Source organism: Eleutherodactylus coqui, chromosome 11 (genome assembly GCF_035609145.1).
Source record: "Eleutherodactylus coqui strain aEleCoq1 chromosome 11, aEleCoq1.hap1, whole genome shotgun sequence".
Taxonomy (NCBI): domain Eukaryota; kingdom Metazoa; phylum Chordata; class Amphibia; order Anura; family Eleutherodactylidae; genus Eleutherodactylus; species Eleutherodactylus coqui.
The window spans coordinates 129,117,885-129,131,559 of NC_089847.1; the positions used below are offsets into that span (position 1 = coordinate 129,117,885).

At 48.7% G+C, this 13,675-nt stretch overlaps 1 protein-coding gene across 2 annotated transcripts in view; it reads left to right on the forward strand.

Moving 5' to 3' along the window:
• The window catches only part of ABTB2 (ankyrin repeat and BTB domain containing 2), a 108,831-nt gene extending 97,394 nt beyond the window's left edge, over nt 1–11,437 (forward strand). For both annotated transcript variants that reach the window (XM_066583514.1, XM_066583515.1), the window contains exons 10-17: nt 497–723; nt 972–1,150; nt 2,628–2,733; nt 4,132–4,234; nt 5,782–5,872; nt 8,243–8,311; nt 9,251–9,364; nt 10,855–11,437. In XM_066583514.1, the coding sequence (XP_066439611.1) occupies nt 497–723; nt 972–1,150; nt 2,628–2,733; nt 4,132–4,234; nt 5,782–5,872; nt 8,243–8,311; nt 9,251–9,364; nt 10,855–11,052 (1,087 nt within the window). In that variant the 3' untranslated portion in view covers nt 11,053–11,437. The remainder of the gene's footprint in view (nt 1–496; nt 724–971; nt 1,151–2,627; nt 2,734–4,131; nt 4,235–5,781; nt 5,873–8,242; nt 8,312–9,250; nt 9,365–10,854) is intronic.
• Nucleotides 11,438–13,675: the final 2,238 nt, after the last annotated feature.

Here is a 13,675-nt window from a genome sequence, read left to right on the forward strand (position 1 = left end):
GTAGTCATAGTAGTAATAATGCCCCGTAGTGAACCTCCAGCCGGGCAACAATCCAACCGGCATTTCACTCATAACCTCTCTCCCAGCATCTGCTTTGTGTACAGAAACCCAGATGCTGGGGGGAGAGGTCAGGACCACAGACTGATGACAGCTGCTGTGGCCAGACTGGTGCTACAGACCCAGGGGGTGAAATGCTTGTCGGGTTGCTACCTGGGCAGCTCGCAGCTGGCAATTATTTTTTACGGACCATTAATATGGCCTGAAACAAATAAATACTGGCTAGGCCGGTGACTTACCAGCCGGGTGACAACCCACTGCTGCCTCATGAGGACCTGCAGCCTGCACCTAAGGTGGCAAGCTCAGGTCGCCACATGGTAGGGCCACCCCAGATGGTGCATGAAAGTTTGGGGGTCCAGTTGCAGATTTTGAACAGAGGCCCAGGAGCTTTGCGCTACACTATGGGGTATGAAGTAACAGCAACCCCCTCCTTCTCCAGGAATGTCCTGAGGAAGCTCCTTACTCAGCCGCAGCTCTGCACCGGAGACGTCCTGTCGCTGGAGGAGATATTGGCCGAGGGCGTTGAGAGCGACACCTCCAGTACCGGAAGCTTCGATCAGGGTCCGGTCCGGTTGTGTAAGACCAGGATGAAAGCTCTGCAGGAGGCGACATACTACAGCGCAGAACACGGCTACTTGGACATCACCGTAGAGCTCCGTGGCCTCGGTAAGTCTCTCGCCAGCAACGCTTGTGTCTGACTTAGACCGGTGCGATCTGCAGTGCAAAGAAATAACCAGCAAATGTAGAGAGGAGACGCAGCTGTTGGAAGAACAGTTCGGGTACAATCACACCGAGGGGAAATGCTGCACCAAAATGTTTACCAAATTTCGTAGGCCGGGTTTTTGCTCTGAGACCCCGGGAGTAACACAATGCTCTGTAGTAGGGGAATAAACCACTCTTTCTACATGTCATAGGAGTGCCTTGGAAGCTGCATGTCTGGATCGAGTCCCTGCGGACGGCGTTCTATCACTCACACCACTCTGTAATGGAGAACCTGCTGCGTGAATTCTGCACCATCAGAGAGGAGGATTATAACGAGGAGCTGATTAGTGAGGGGCTCTCACTTCTCTTTAACATGTTCAAGACCACTAAAGTAAGAATCGTTAATGTGCTTATGAGTCACTGTGTACATACATTATACTACTTATCCTGAGTTACATCCTGTATTATACTCTAGAGCTGCACTCACTATTCTGCTGGTGGAGTCACTGTGTACATACATTACTTATCCTGTACTGATCCTGAGTTACATCCTGTATTATACCCCAGAGCTGCACTCACTATTCTGCTGGTGGAGTCACTGTGTACATACATTACTTATCCTGTACTGATCCTGAGTTACATGCTGTATTATACCCCAGAGCTGCACTCACTATTCTGCTGGTGGAGTCACTGTGTACATACATTACTTATCCTGTACTGATCCTGAGTTACATCCTGTATTATACTCCAGAGCTGTACTCACTATTCTGCTGGTGGAGTCACAGTGTACATACATTACTTATCCTGTACTGATCCTGAGTTACATCCTGTATTATACTCCAGAGCTGCACTCACTATTCTGCTGGTGGAGTCACTGTGTACATACATTACTTATCCTGTACTGCTCCTGAGTTACATCCTGTATTATACTCCAGAGCTGCACTCACTATTCTGCTGGTGGAGTCACTGTGTACATACATTACTTATCCGGTACTGCTCCTGAGTTACATCTTGTATTATACCCCAGAGCGGCACTCACTATTCTGCTGGCGGAGTCACTGTGTATATACATTACTTATCCTGTACTGATCCTGAATTACATCCTGTATTATACTCCAGAGCTGCACTCACTATTCTGCTGGTGGAGTCACTGTGTACATACATTACTTATCCGGTACTGCTCCTGAGTTACATCTTGTATTATACCCCAGAGCGGCACTCACTATTCTGCTGGCGGAGTTACTTATGTACATACATTACTTATCCTGTACTGATACGACATTACATCCTATATTATACTCCAGAGCTGCACTCACTATTCTGCTGGTGGAGTCACCGTGTACATACATTACTTATCCTGTACAAATCCTAAGTTACATCCTGTATTATACTCCAGAGCTGCACTCACTGTTCTGCTGGTGGAGTCAGTGTGTACGTAAGTAATGTACAGTATGCACACAGTGACTCCACCAGCAGAATAGTGAGTGCAGCTCTGGAGTATAATACAGGATGTAACTCAGGATCAGTACAGGTTAAGTAATGTATGTACACAGTGACTCCACCAGCAGAATAGTGAGTGCAGCTCTGGGGTATAATACAGGATGTAACTCAGGATCAGTACAGGATAAGTAATGTATGTACACAGTGACTCCACCAGCAGAATAGTGAGTACAGCTCTGGAGTATAATACAGGATGTAACTCAGGGTCAGTACAGGATAAGTAATGTATGTACACAGTGACTCCACCAGCAGAATAGTGAGTGCAGCTCTGAAGTATAATACAGGATGTACAGGATAGTTCTACGTTCTAGATGTAGATCCTTATACAATATATGGCATTCTTTTATACGATGTTATTTATCTGGCAGAGTGACGCCGTCGCCCAGCAGGTGGCCTCCATCTTTGCACACTGCTATGGAGACAGCCCGGTGCCCAAAATCTCGGAGATACAAAAGACACTTCCTGCACGTCTTGGTGAGAACATGTTGAAGATTTGGTTTCATCCCGTACCTCCTGCCGCGTTCTCCAGACTTTGGCTCTCCAGCTGTTGCAAGACTTGCAGGCTGCAGGGGAACCAGGAGGGGCAGTACTGCATCCACAGCAGAGATGGCGGACGTGGCGCATGCTGAAAGGGACGGTCAGATTGGTTTCTCATACTGTTGGCCCAGGCAGTGATGTTAGATTAGACTTTGAATCCGAATAGGGACTGGTGTGAGGAGTGACCATCTCTGTACAGCGCTGCTGAATATGTTGGAGATATATAAACAACGCATCATATTGTCTGAGTGCATCTGTGTCCAGGCTGTTGTTATCCGTCATGTTGTGTTCAGCATATACCCACCTGTCGTACCTGGTGCTGACCGCTCACCATATACCCACCTGTCTTACCTGGGGCTGACCACTCACCATACCCACCTGTCTTACCTGGGGCTGACCACTCACCATACCCACCTGTCGTACCTGGTGCTGACCGCTCACCATATACCCACCTGTCTTACCTGGGGCTGACCACTCACCATATACCCACCTGTCGTACCTGGGGCTGACCGCCACCATATACCCATCTGTCATACCTGGGGCTGACCACTCACCATACCCACCTGTCGTACCTGGGGCTGACTGCCACCATATACCCATCTGTCGTACCTGGGACTGACCACTCACCATATACCCACCAGTCATACCTGGGGCCGACCGCCACCATATACCCACCTGTTGTACCTGGGACTGACCGCTCACCAGATACCCACCTGTCGTACCTAGTGCTGACCACTCACCATATACCCACCTGTCATACCTGGTCCTGACCGCTCACCATATACCCACCTGTCATACCTGGTCCTGACCGCTTTCCATATACCCACCTGTCATACCTGGTCCTGACCGCTTTCCATATACCCACCTGTCGTGCCTGGTGCTGACCACTCACCATATACCCACCTGTCATACCTGGTCCTGACTGCTTTCCATATACCCACCTGTCGTACCTGGTGCTGACCGCTCACCATATACCCACCTGTCATACCTGGTCCTGACCGCTCACCATATACCCACCTGTCGTACCTGGTGCTGACCGCTCACCATATACCCACCTGTCGTACCTGGTGCTGACCGCTCACCATATACCCACCTGTCGTACCTGGTGCTGACCGCTCACTATATACCCACCTGTCATACCTGGTCCTGACCGCTCACCATATACCCACCTGTCGTACCTAGTGCTGACCACTCACCATATACCCACCTGTCATACCTGGTCCTGACCGCTCACCATATACCCACCTGTCAGACCTGGTCCTGACCGCTTTCCATATACCCACCTGTCGTACCTGGGGCTGACCGCTCACCCACTGACACTCTTTTCCCCTGCAGATCCTCATTTCTTGAACAACAAGGAGATGTCCGACGTGACGTTCCTGATAGAAGGAAAGCTTTTCTACGCACACAAGGTTCTTCTGGTCACGGCCTCCAACAGGTACAAAACTGGTGGTTTTTGACTGTCTTTTCCTGAACTGCCGCTTTCATTTTATTGAGAACTGTGTAATACTTCAATTCTCCTGTGGTGGCGCTGCAAGGAAAAGGAACAGTTTCCATAGTTTAAAGGGGTTTCCAGGACTTTTTGGATTTTTCCCACTGACGACCTGTCCTCAGGATGGCTCATCAGCAGATGATCAGTAGGGTTCTGCTGCTCGGATTCCCGCCAGTCAGCTGGTTAGAAGCGCCGCTGTCAGTATGCAAACTGCAGGAAACAGATGGCGCTGCTCAGGTTGGTGTTGCATTGAATACACTGGGAGCTGCATCTGCAATCCCGACCCAGGTGGCTGCGCTACCGTCAGCACCACCTGCTTCTTGCGCTGTCTGCAGTGACAGCGGCGTTGGGCATCAGCTGACTGTCAGGGATCCCGAGCGCAGATCCTTTACTGATCATCTATTGGTGTCCTATCCAAGTGTTTCCCAAACTTTTCAGCCTTGGGGCACCACTAGAAATTTTTTTTTTTTCCGTGGAGCACCCCAACCAAAAAGTGGTTATCAGCCGTGGCTTATCACAATGTGTATGAATTTACTTCTGATATTCTGGATATCTGGCGGTCTCTAATGCCCACAGCGCCACTGGCCACTCCTGCATCACCTGACCAGCGGTGCTGCGCTCACTAGAGGCTGATGGTTGGCCGGTGAAGGAGGCGCCGAGAGTGCAAAGCCTTTGGAGCTGCGGAAGTCAAAATCTACACTGATGTCTTTTGCGTAAATGCTGCAGATTTTGCCACTGTGCCGTGCTGATGACATAGGTGGCGCTTAGAACTTCAAGGTATGGGATGGTCAGTGCGGCCGTGAGCCCCTCCCATGCTAGTTTCCTAAGAAGGCCGATGGGGAGGGGGTTAATTCAAAAAGAAAAAATTAGCAAAATCTGAGTGATTCCTAGCCAGGCAGGTCCTGACAGGTAATTCCTGACAGGTCCTTGCAGCACGCCGATTGGGAATCACTGGCCTATCCAAAGGATGAGTCATCAATAGAAAAAAATCCCAAAAGTCCCGCACCACCCCTCTAACATAAACCTCTACTTCCATAGGGAGCTTGGGGGGAATGAGGCTCCCCGTGGGTGCCACCAGCTTAGGAGGGCATTTGATAGATGCCTTGATTTATACTTGTCTGTCCAGGAGGCAGTCATTATAGCGCCTTGTATGACCGCTCCGACGGGCCGCCGCTGCATGTGTGACCCCTCTTTATTATTACTATGTTAGAATAAAAGATCAATCAGCACAGAATTGCGGACCGTTCTGTATAGGGGAGCTCTGTGCTTCGGACTGGATTACTGATAAAATTCTGACCACTAGGGGATGCTATCTGCATGTAGCTTATACAGACAGCTGTGTTATCTTTATACAGGGAGCTCCCCCTAGTGGTGGCAGCAGAGAGCTGCTTTGACAGTGTCATAACAAGCAGCGGAAGCCTGAATGTACTTGTATATGGCCTTTTTGTTCATATGCAGAACTCACTGACACTAGTGTTTTATTCTTGTTGCAGGTTTAAATCCCTGATGACGAATGTAAGCGACCAGGAGGACTCGTGCGCCACGACCATTGAGATCACAGATGTGAAGTACAGCGTGTTTCAGGTGTGTAGACCGATACAGCATGTCACATGCAGGCCGAAAATGTGATCAGGGGATTTATAGTCACGGGAATCCAGCGATCGGAGCGACTTCCAACGAGGCCGGGTCATCAGTGCTAGACTATTCGGGGGCTCACTGCCAACCTATGGGGGGGGGGGTTCTTGTGTAACGGTGTGGAGTGTATACCGAAAATGGTGCAATCGAGGAAAACATCCAGCTAAAGGGGATTCTGTGGATGGAAACAACTCATCACCGAAAGGGGTCAGAGGAGGATGTCAGGAATCGTTCTGATGAACAGGCGCTGCACAGCTGATTACAAGACTGGGGCTCCAAGTAACAAGTCCGAACACACAGCTCACCGTTCCTCCGCACGGATGGGCATAACAGCAGACGACCAGCTCCAGCGCCATTGTGTCTAAGAGGAACAGAAAGACGAAACTCAAGCGGGCAAAAGAGCACAAAACTTCCATGGAGACCCCTCCATGGAGATCGCATTAGCAGAGCCGGACGTGTTAGTGCTGCCATATGTCTGTCACTGCGGGTAAAATACAACCGCACGCGGCCGATCCGTGAGTGCGAGTAGATTTGGCGCCAATCTTCGTCCCTCACTACATCTCTATTATTAGTAATTCCAAGAAAGCAGCGAGATCCCCGTGAGTGATGCGAGGAGCTTCCGCTGCAGCCCTTCAGTATACTAGTAGTTGATGGGAATCGCAGCTCTTGTATCTCGCAGTTATCAGCCCGTGGGACACGCCATATTCTGCTTCATACAGACATTTTTCCAGATGGAGGAGCCCAAGGGGGGCGGCAGCGATCATTACCGTCCAACATCCCGTCCTCAAGCCGCTGTACAATCTGGAGAAGACATCCTGGGACAGCAGCGCTCCGAAATCTGGGCACACGGCACGATGAGACGCGGTCTTAAAGGGGAAATGTCACATCAGTGGTTTGGAAGTTAGTAGAGGGGTCCATTTAAAGCGACCCTCCACTTTCAGGGCAAAACTCTTGCCGGGGATCATGGGTAGGTTTGGGTGTTTCAGGGGCTTCTCATGACCTGCGGAGAACTCAGAGGGCCAGGAGCAAAACTTAGATTTGGACCCAACCATAAAAATATGTATCTATGATGCAGTCACTACCAAATGATAGACAGACACCAGCTGTACAGTGTGATAGTGATTACAGTGCAGTTACCTCCAGTGATAGTGATTAGAGTGCAGTTACCTCCAGTGATAGTGACTACAGTGCAGTTACCTCCAGTGGTAGTGATTACAGTGCAGTTACCTCCAGTAATAGTGATTACAGTGCAGTTACCCTCAGTGATAGTGACTACAGTGCAGTTACCCCAGTGATAGTGATTACAGTGCAGTTACCTCCAGTGATAGTTATTACAGTGCAGTTACCTCCAGTCATCACAGGTACCTTCTCTACCTGGAGTTCTTCACTCTCCTAATTCTTCTTTATGTGGGACCAGACGGCCAGGAAAACTTTTTCAAGCTACAACTCTTCCCTGTGCATCATCCCTGTCCTGACGCTATTTTCAGTACCCCCATCCCCTCCATAGTACTAATGGCCCCATTTTCAGCCGTCCAAGAGGGTCTCAGAAATTCTCTAACTACCTAATGCGCATTATGAACTGCTCTCTGATCACATGACCATCTGTGGCCAATCCGAGAGCAGGTATAGTAGTCTAACACTACCAAGGCACTGTGAGGACTAGGTAGTCTGAAGATTGTGTCGGCCATCTTGGACAACCAAAAACGGCACCTGAAACTGGAGGGGATTGGAGGGACAACAGAGAACAACTTTGTCCATACGGACTGCAGCAGTTACTTCATCCATGGTGTTGTTACCTCTGCTGGCCTCGAATGGCCGCTGTGTCCATCATCAGTATGGACGACTCTTCAACACCAAGCCAAAGCTCATGGGCGGACAACCCCTTCACAGACCTATGTAGTGCCCAATGCAAACCAGCCATCATTACCAATAATCAGAAGTCGGCTTGGAAAACTTCGAAAATCCCACTTTTGGTCAGCATTGGCCCCCTCTCCGAGCCCGTCCTATCTAATGCACCTAGACGCTTTTACATGGGGGGGAAAAACTGCGCCCCCCTCCTCCACAGGCTGTGTCTGGTATTGCAGCTCAACCCAATAACAGTCTATGCATAAATGTGGTGCGGTTTCTCAAAAGTCTGGGTATTTTGCAACTTTCCTACTGTTGTGTGTATACAGCTCCTGCGCAGACTAATGCATGAACACGGTAACAGGGTACAAGTATAAACCTGATTGGCTGCTGCTGATGTGAAGGAGCGCTTGGAAATTTCCCCAAAGTCCCAATTTACATACTGAGCTGATAAACGGTACTTTTGTCCTGCAGATGATGATGCAGTACTTGTACTACGGCGGCACGGAGACAATACAGGTCCCCACCGCGTCTATTCTGGAGGTAAGTGGCTGCACTGGGCATAATACAGGAAAATACTGGTTGGTTTTGTTGTGGCGCCATTTTTGCAAAGTGAGGGGCAGCCATATTGGTTATCATCTTTTATTTAGTTTTTCATACAAATTTTGGTAAGAGTCTCCCAGCAGTCGGCAGCTTCACCCGGTGGGTAATCACTGCGGGCATTCTGCAGCGGCAAACCGTCAGTAAATACAAAGGGGCCAGAAGCACCGCTTAAGGGCGGCTTCACACGGGCGTAACTGTGTGCGTACAATGCAGAGAATAAAACCCGTTGATGGATTTGTTCTCATCGCTGTTTTTTTTCGCGCATGGCAAAAAACATTGCATGGGTTAGAATCCACAGCATAAATGGACACGCTGCCGATTTAAAAATCCACTGTGTTTTTAGAAAAAAATGCTGCAGATTCGTTGTGGAAAATTTGCGCAGCGCGTGAAGGAGATTTCTGAAGTTTCCTCCAAATGGTTTGTTCTGTACATGCTGCGGAATTTCCGCCATGTGTGCAGACGGTCTCCGGATCCGGACTCATGGCGTATTTTTCAGCCTGATTCCAATCCATTTGCAACCAAAAGGGAAAAAAAACCCACGTTGGGGCAGATCTGCATAAGCCCCGCCCAGTTGGGACTTATTTCAGAGACCAATTTGGCAACAGACTATATGATTGGGAGAGACGGTAAAAGTTTCTCTTGCTGTTTAATAACTTTTTTTACGTGGACCAATGGTCCGTGTGACAAAAAAAAAATTTTAAAAACCAAAAACCCTGCCGGTCCTGTTCTGGTCAGTATGGTGGATGACAGGAGGACTCGCGCTGCGCCGAGTACCTATAGACGGGTCCGTGTGCTGCTCCGTGCCAGTTCCGCCTGCGATTCTCGGACGCCACTGCCATTCATCTGAATGAGTCCTTAATGGTTGCCTTTCTGTTCCAGCTTCTCTCTGCCGCCAGCCACTTCCAGCTGGAAGCCCTTCAGCGACACTGCGAGATCATCTGCGCTCAGAACATCGACCGAGACAACTGCGTCAGCATCTACAAGTACGCCAAGGTAGGTCTTCTTCCACCCCGCTGCCTTCTCTCTACATGGCCGCAGCTCCCGCTCCTATTGGGATGCGATGGAGGAGTCCTCTGCACCAGAGGCGTAACTTAAAGCTCCTGGGCCCCAATGCAAAATATGTAACAGGGCCCCCAACTATAATGCTCTATTCATAGTACTGGGCTCCCTATATGGAGAAGAGAGGCCTTTTGGGCCCCTTAAAGCTCCTGGGCCCGGGTGCAACCGCATCCCCTGCACCCACTATAGTTACGCCCCTGCTCTGCACTACTTGTACCAAACCTCCCCACCTGCAAGAGTGAGGGAGACCGGCTGCAGCGCACGGAGCTATTAAAGAAGTATTAGAGTACTTTATTTTTGCTCTTGATGACCGACCGGTCAGCTGTAGATGATTGGTGACCCTCGCTTTGTTCCCCACCAATTCCCAGGCTTGCTGTCAATGTGGTCAGCGCAGGAAGCAGAATGCGCTGACTATAGTGCAACGACCAGGGTTGGTATTGCATTGCATTTGACGGGAGCTGCACCTGCAATACCAACCCGCAGTGACAGCGGCTCCAGGAATCAGCTGAGCGGCAGGCAGGTCCCCGTCAATCCTCAACTGCTGACCTGTTGGGCAACAGAAAAAAATGAGAGTCCTGGAATATCTCTTTAAGCCAAGGCCCTGAACCTTACTTTATATGCCTGCCTGTCCATACATGCCCACTCCCCTTAATACCACCTCATAATAAAGATGCTCCCAACTGATACTGCAACCCCTCACCTACGTCCCTGGTGACCCTGACCGGGCAGTGGACCCTGCGGGCACGGCTTTGCACCGATCTTGCTGCTACATTTCCTGAGCAGGCGGCTGGGGGGAAGTACTGAGACGAGGAGCACCCTTTGCCGGAGCGCTGCAAGCTCCTGCCTGCAGGGGTCGGATGATGAGTGGTGGATTAGGGAACGGACACCTTCCTGCTCTACCGCTGTATTCAACTATATTTGCATGGCAAGGACACAAAAATGAAATCTGGATATTTGGCATGTCTCTCGAGCCAGCATCTGGAATCCAGGACTGTCCCCCCAGATCCAGGATTTAAAACAGTGAACTGTACTTAAAGAGTAGCTGCGCCGTTCACGTCTCAAAAGTTTTAAAAACTTTTGAACAGTGGGAATATGGACGCTGAAGACTGATGTGAAGGGGCTGCAGTGCTCACCCAAGTGCTGTGCGCCCCTTCGGCTGTCAGCGTTGTTTTCAGACTCCTCTCGGCAACTGAAGACGGATGCAAAGACATCGATAGACATTATGAATCCGTCTTCAGCTGCCAAGAGGAGCCAACAGTCAATGAAGACCGCTGGCACAGTACTTGGGTGAGCACTTCAGCGATCCACGGGGATCTCAGTTCCCAGATCACTGATCAAAACCTTCCAATGGACCTCTGATAGGTCAAAAGTTTTTAAAAAGTGCAGTTACTCTTTAGTTAACTCCCTTCTGTTCCGTCCTGCAGATTCACAACGCCCCGGAGCTGGCTCTGTACTGCGAGGGCTTCTTCCTACAAAACATGAGGCCGCTGCTAGAGCAGGAATCCTTTAAACAACTGATATACGGCCGTAACAGCAAAGTGCAAGGGCTGGACCCCCTAACAGACTTGAGAAGAACGCTGACCAGTCGGATTAAAGATATTTACATCTCCTGCAGAGTGTGACCGGGACGTAGGTTACGGCTTGTGTATATAAAGCAGATGAGGCCACCGATTGGTTCTTGCAGAGTTATGATGGGCTGATGTATGTGATTGTTGTAGAATATTGGACTGTATATAAGTATATGTAGATAGACCCATTGCCTAAGACATCTATCACCCCTAACAATGGAGCCCTCACCCCTGGAGGCAACAATCAGCGGCGTTTCCCTAAAGTTTGGCTGGAACTTTTTATGGTCAGGTGAAAAATAGGTTCCCCATGGGAGAGACTTTACAGTCGTGCACCTTATAGATACCCGACAGTTACCGGTAGTGCCATCTGGGCAGCTTATATATCATCTCACCTCTGAACTGTAACACATTGTGTAAGATTAAAAATCAATTATTGTTAAAGAAATTCGGGATCATCCATCTTTGTTGGGCTTTTTTTTGCATCTTTCCATAACGTTTGAAATCGTGTAAACGTGCTTACCGAAATTTCAATTTCATGGAGTCTGTAGGCAACACCAGCACAAATGGGTTAAGTCCCCCAGGTACAACCAAATAGGTTAATAAGCCGTAATTTAACTAATCAATTAGCCTCCCCTCTAAAGCAAGGCGGAAGACTTAAGAGAGTGTATTATAACGAGGCAATACTAAATTATAACTTGGGGTGGGGGACTTGTGGTGCTATGGACTCCAGGAAAGAGAAATTTTGGTAAGAAAACTTGTCACTTTCCTGATCGTCCTCCGGCAGGACAAGCACAAATGGGATTTGTAAAGCAATAAGACTTTGGCTGGATCTTGATTCTCTCGAGTCCAGGGTTGAGAACTTGTCTAACATGTAGTAAGGATCAAGGTGACCACTGGGTAGCTTGCTCATGTCGATCTAACGGCACATGTCCAACTTCAGTCCAGGATGTAGCTGTAGAATGTGCTCCGATGTGTATATGGGAAGGTAGCCCCAAGAAGTCAGAACATTTGTCGATTGTCCCCCTCATACACCTTGTGAGGGCGGCTTTGCTGGCCTTTTGTCCTTTTACTGGGACTGTGGCGTTGTAGTAATAGTATCTCCGAGTCCTATGGATTTACAGGAAGCCTGCGCCCAGAACATATATTTTTCCGCATTCGCTGGCCCTCTGCTGGCTTTTCGCACCTCCCTGCTTTTTGATAGTAAAAGAGTGTGTCTGTTGTCTGACTCTACCAGAAGATGATGATTGTGGGGATGAGCCTGAAAGAGGGACTGGTCAAGTCTGAACACTCTAAGTTGTTTCATGTTAGAAGATAAGGCCTTGTTCTTATTCCACATCCTTTGGACCCCAAGGTAGTCCACATGGACACCCTAGCCCCTGGAGGAGGTATCTGTAGTGGAGTCAGCTCTGGGGCTGGGCACCCAAAAACTTCCTATACCGGAGATGTTCAGGGTGTAACCACCCCTGTAGAACATGACAGAAGGGTGGATTAATATGGCCCTGTCTAGGTACTTGTGGCATCTGAGCCATGAGAAAAGAACATTGCTCTTCGATGTTCAAATGTGCACCCTTTTCACTTGGAATAGTGACTACAACGTAAATTAGAAGACTCAATACCCTCATGGTACTTATGACTGCTCAGTCGAAAGCTTTATATCCCACCACAGGTCTACAAAGTATTGGTTATTCTCTCTGGAGACAGTTTCCAGTAGGAACCAGAGGGCTCCCACACTAAGGCCTAGGTACGTCAATTGTAAATCCATGGTCTTGCAAGAGTTGAATGGTTACCTGAAGATTTTGCTTGAGGAGCCGTTGCTAACCAATTGTTTAGGTCTGGTAGGACGCATATAGCCTTCATTCTGAGAGCTGAGGTTAGTACTACCATAAACGCACTCAACACGGATGAGATGACATATGGCAGATATGTAAAATGAATATGGCGGACTCCAGTGTCCACGTGAACTGAAATCTTCAAAAACTTCTTGTGGCTGGGTAGATGACAGTTTGCATCAGTAAGGGTCTACGGTAGTAAAGAAGTCCCCTCGCTCCAGCACTGTGATGACTGAGTGGACGGTCTCTAGTTTCAATTTCTTTTTGTGAATGAATTGGTTGAGTAAGCTGAGGTCTATGACAGCCTTCACTCTTCTCCTCACTTTGGGAGCGGGAATATCTTGGAATTGACTCCTTTGCCCTCTTATCTGTAGATGGACCTTCCTCCAGAGCAGACTTCTCTATGAATTCTTGAAGAAACGGAATAAAAAACTGGATTATTGCTGGTGTTCACAGTGTGTCTCCTCTTTTTTATAGTTGATGAGATGCAGGTGTCTGAGGTGGTCTTTGACCACAGAGAAGCCCTTAATCTTGCCCCCAGCCATGGTTCTTTAGGGCAGGCGTCAATCTTCTTTACTTTTTTGCCACCCTGTTGAAGAGGACAGTTTTGTTTCTTCGGACCATGACTTTTCTTCTGTCAGGATATTTATTCGTAGTTCTGGATCTGGGAGATCATTTCCTTTAGGCCTTGAAAGGACTTAAGTGGCATTTTCTTCTTAATCTTAAAAGATATGAAGTCAAAAGAAGGAAAATTTCCTAAGATCTTCTCCAACTGGGGCCAAACAGAGAACTGTGTGAAATAGGGGAAGAGTGGTTCATGTAAGGAATATCTCCTAGCCATTATTGAA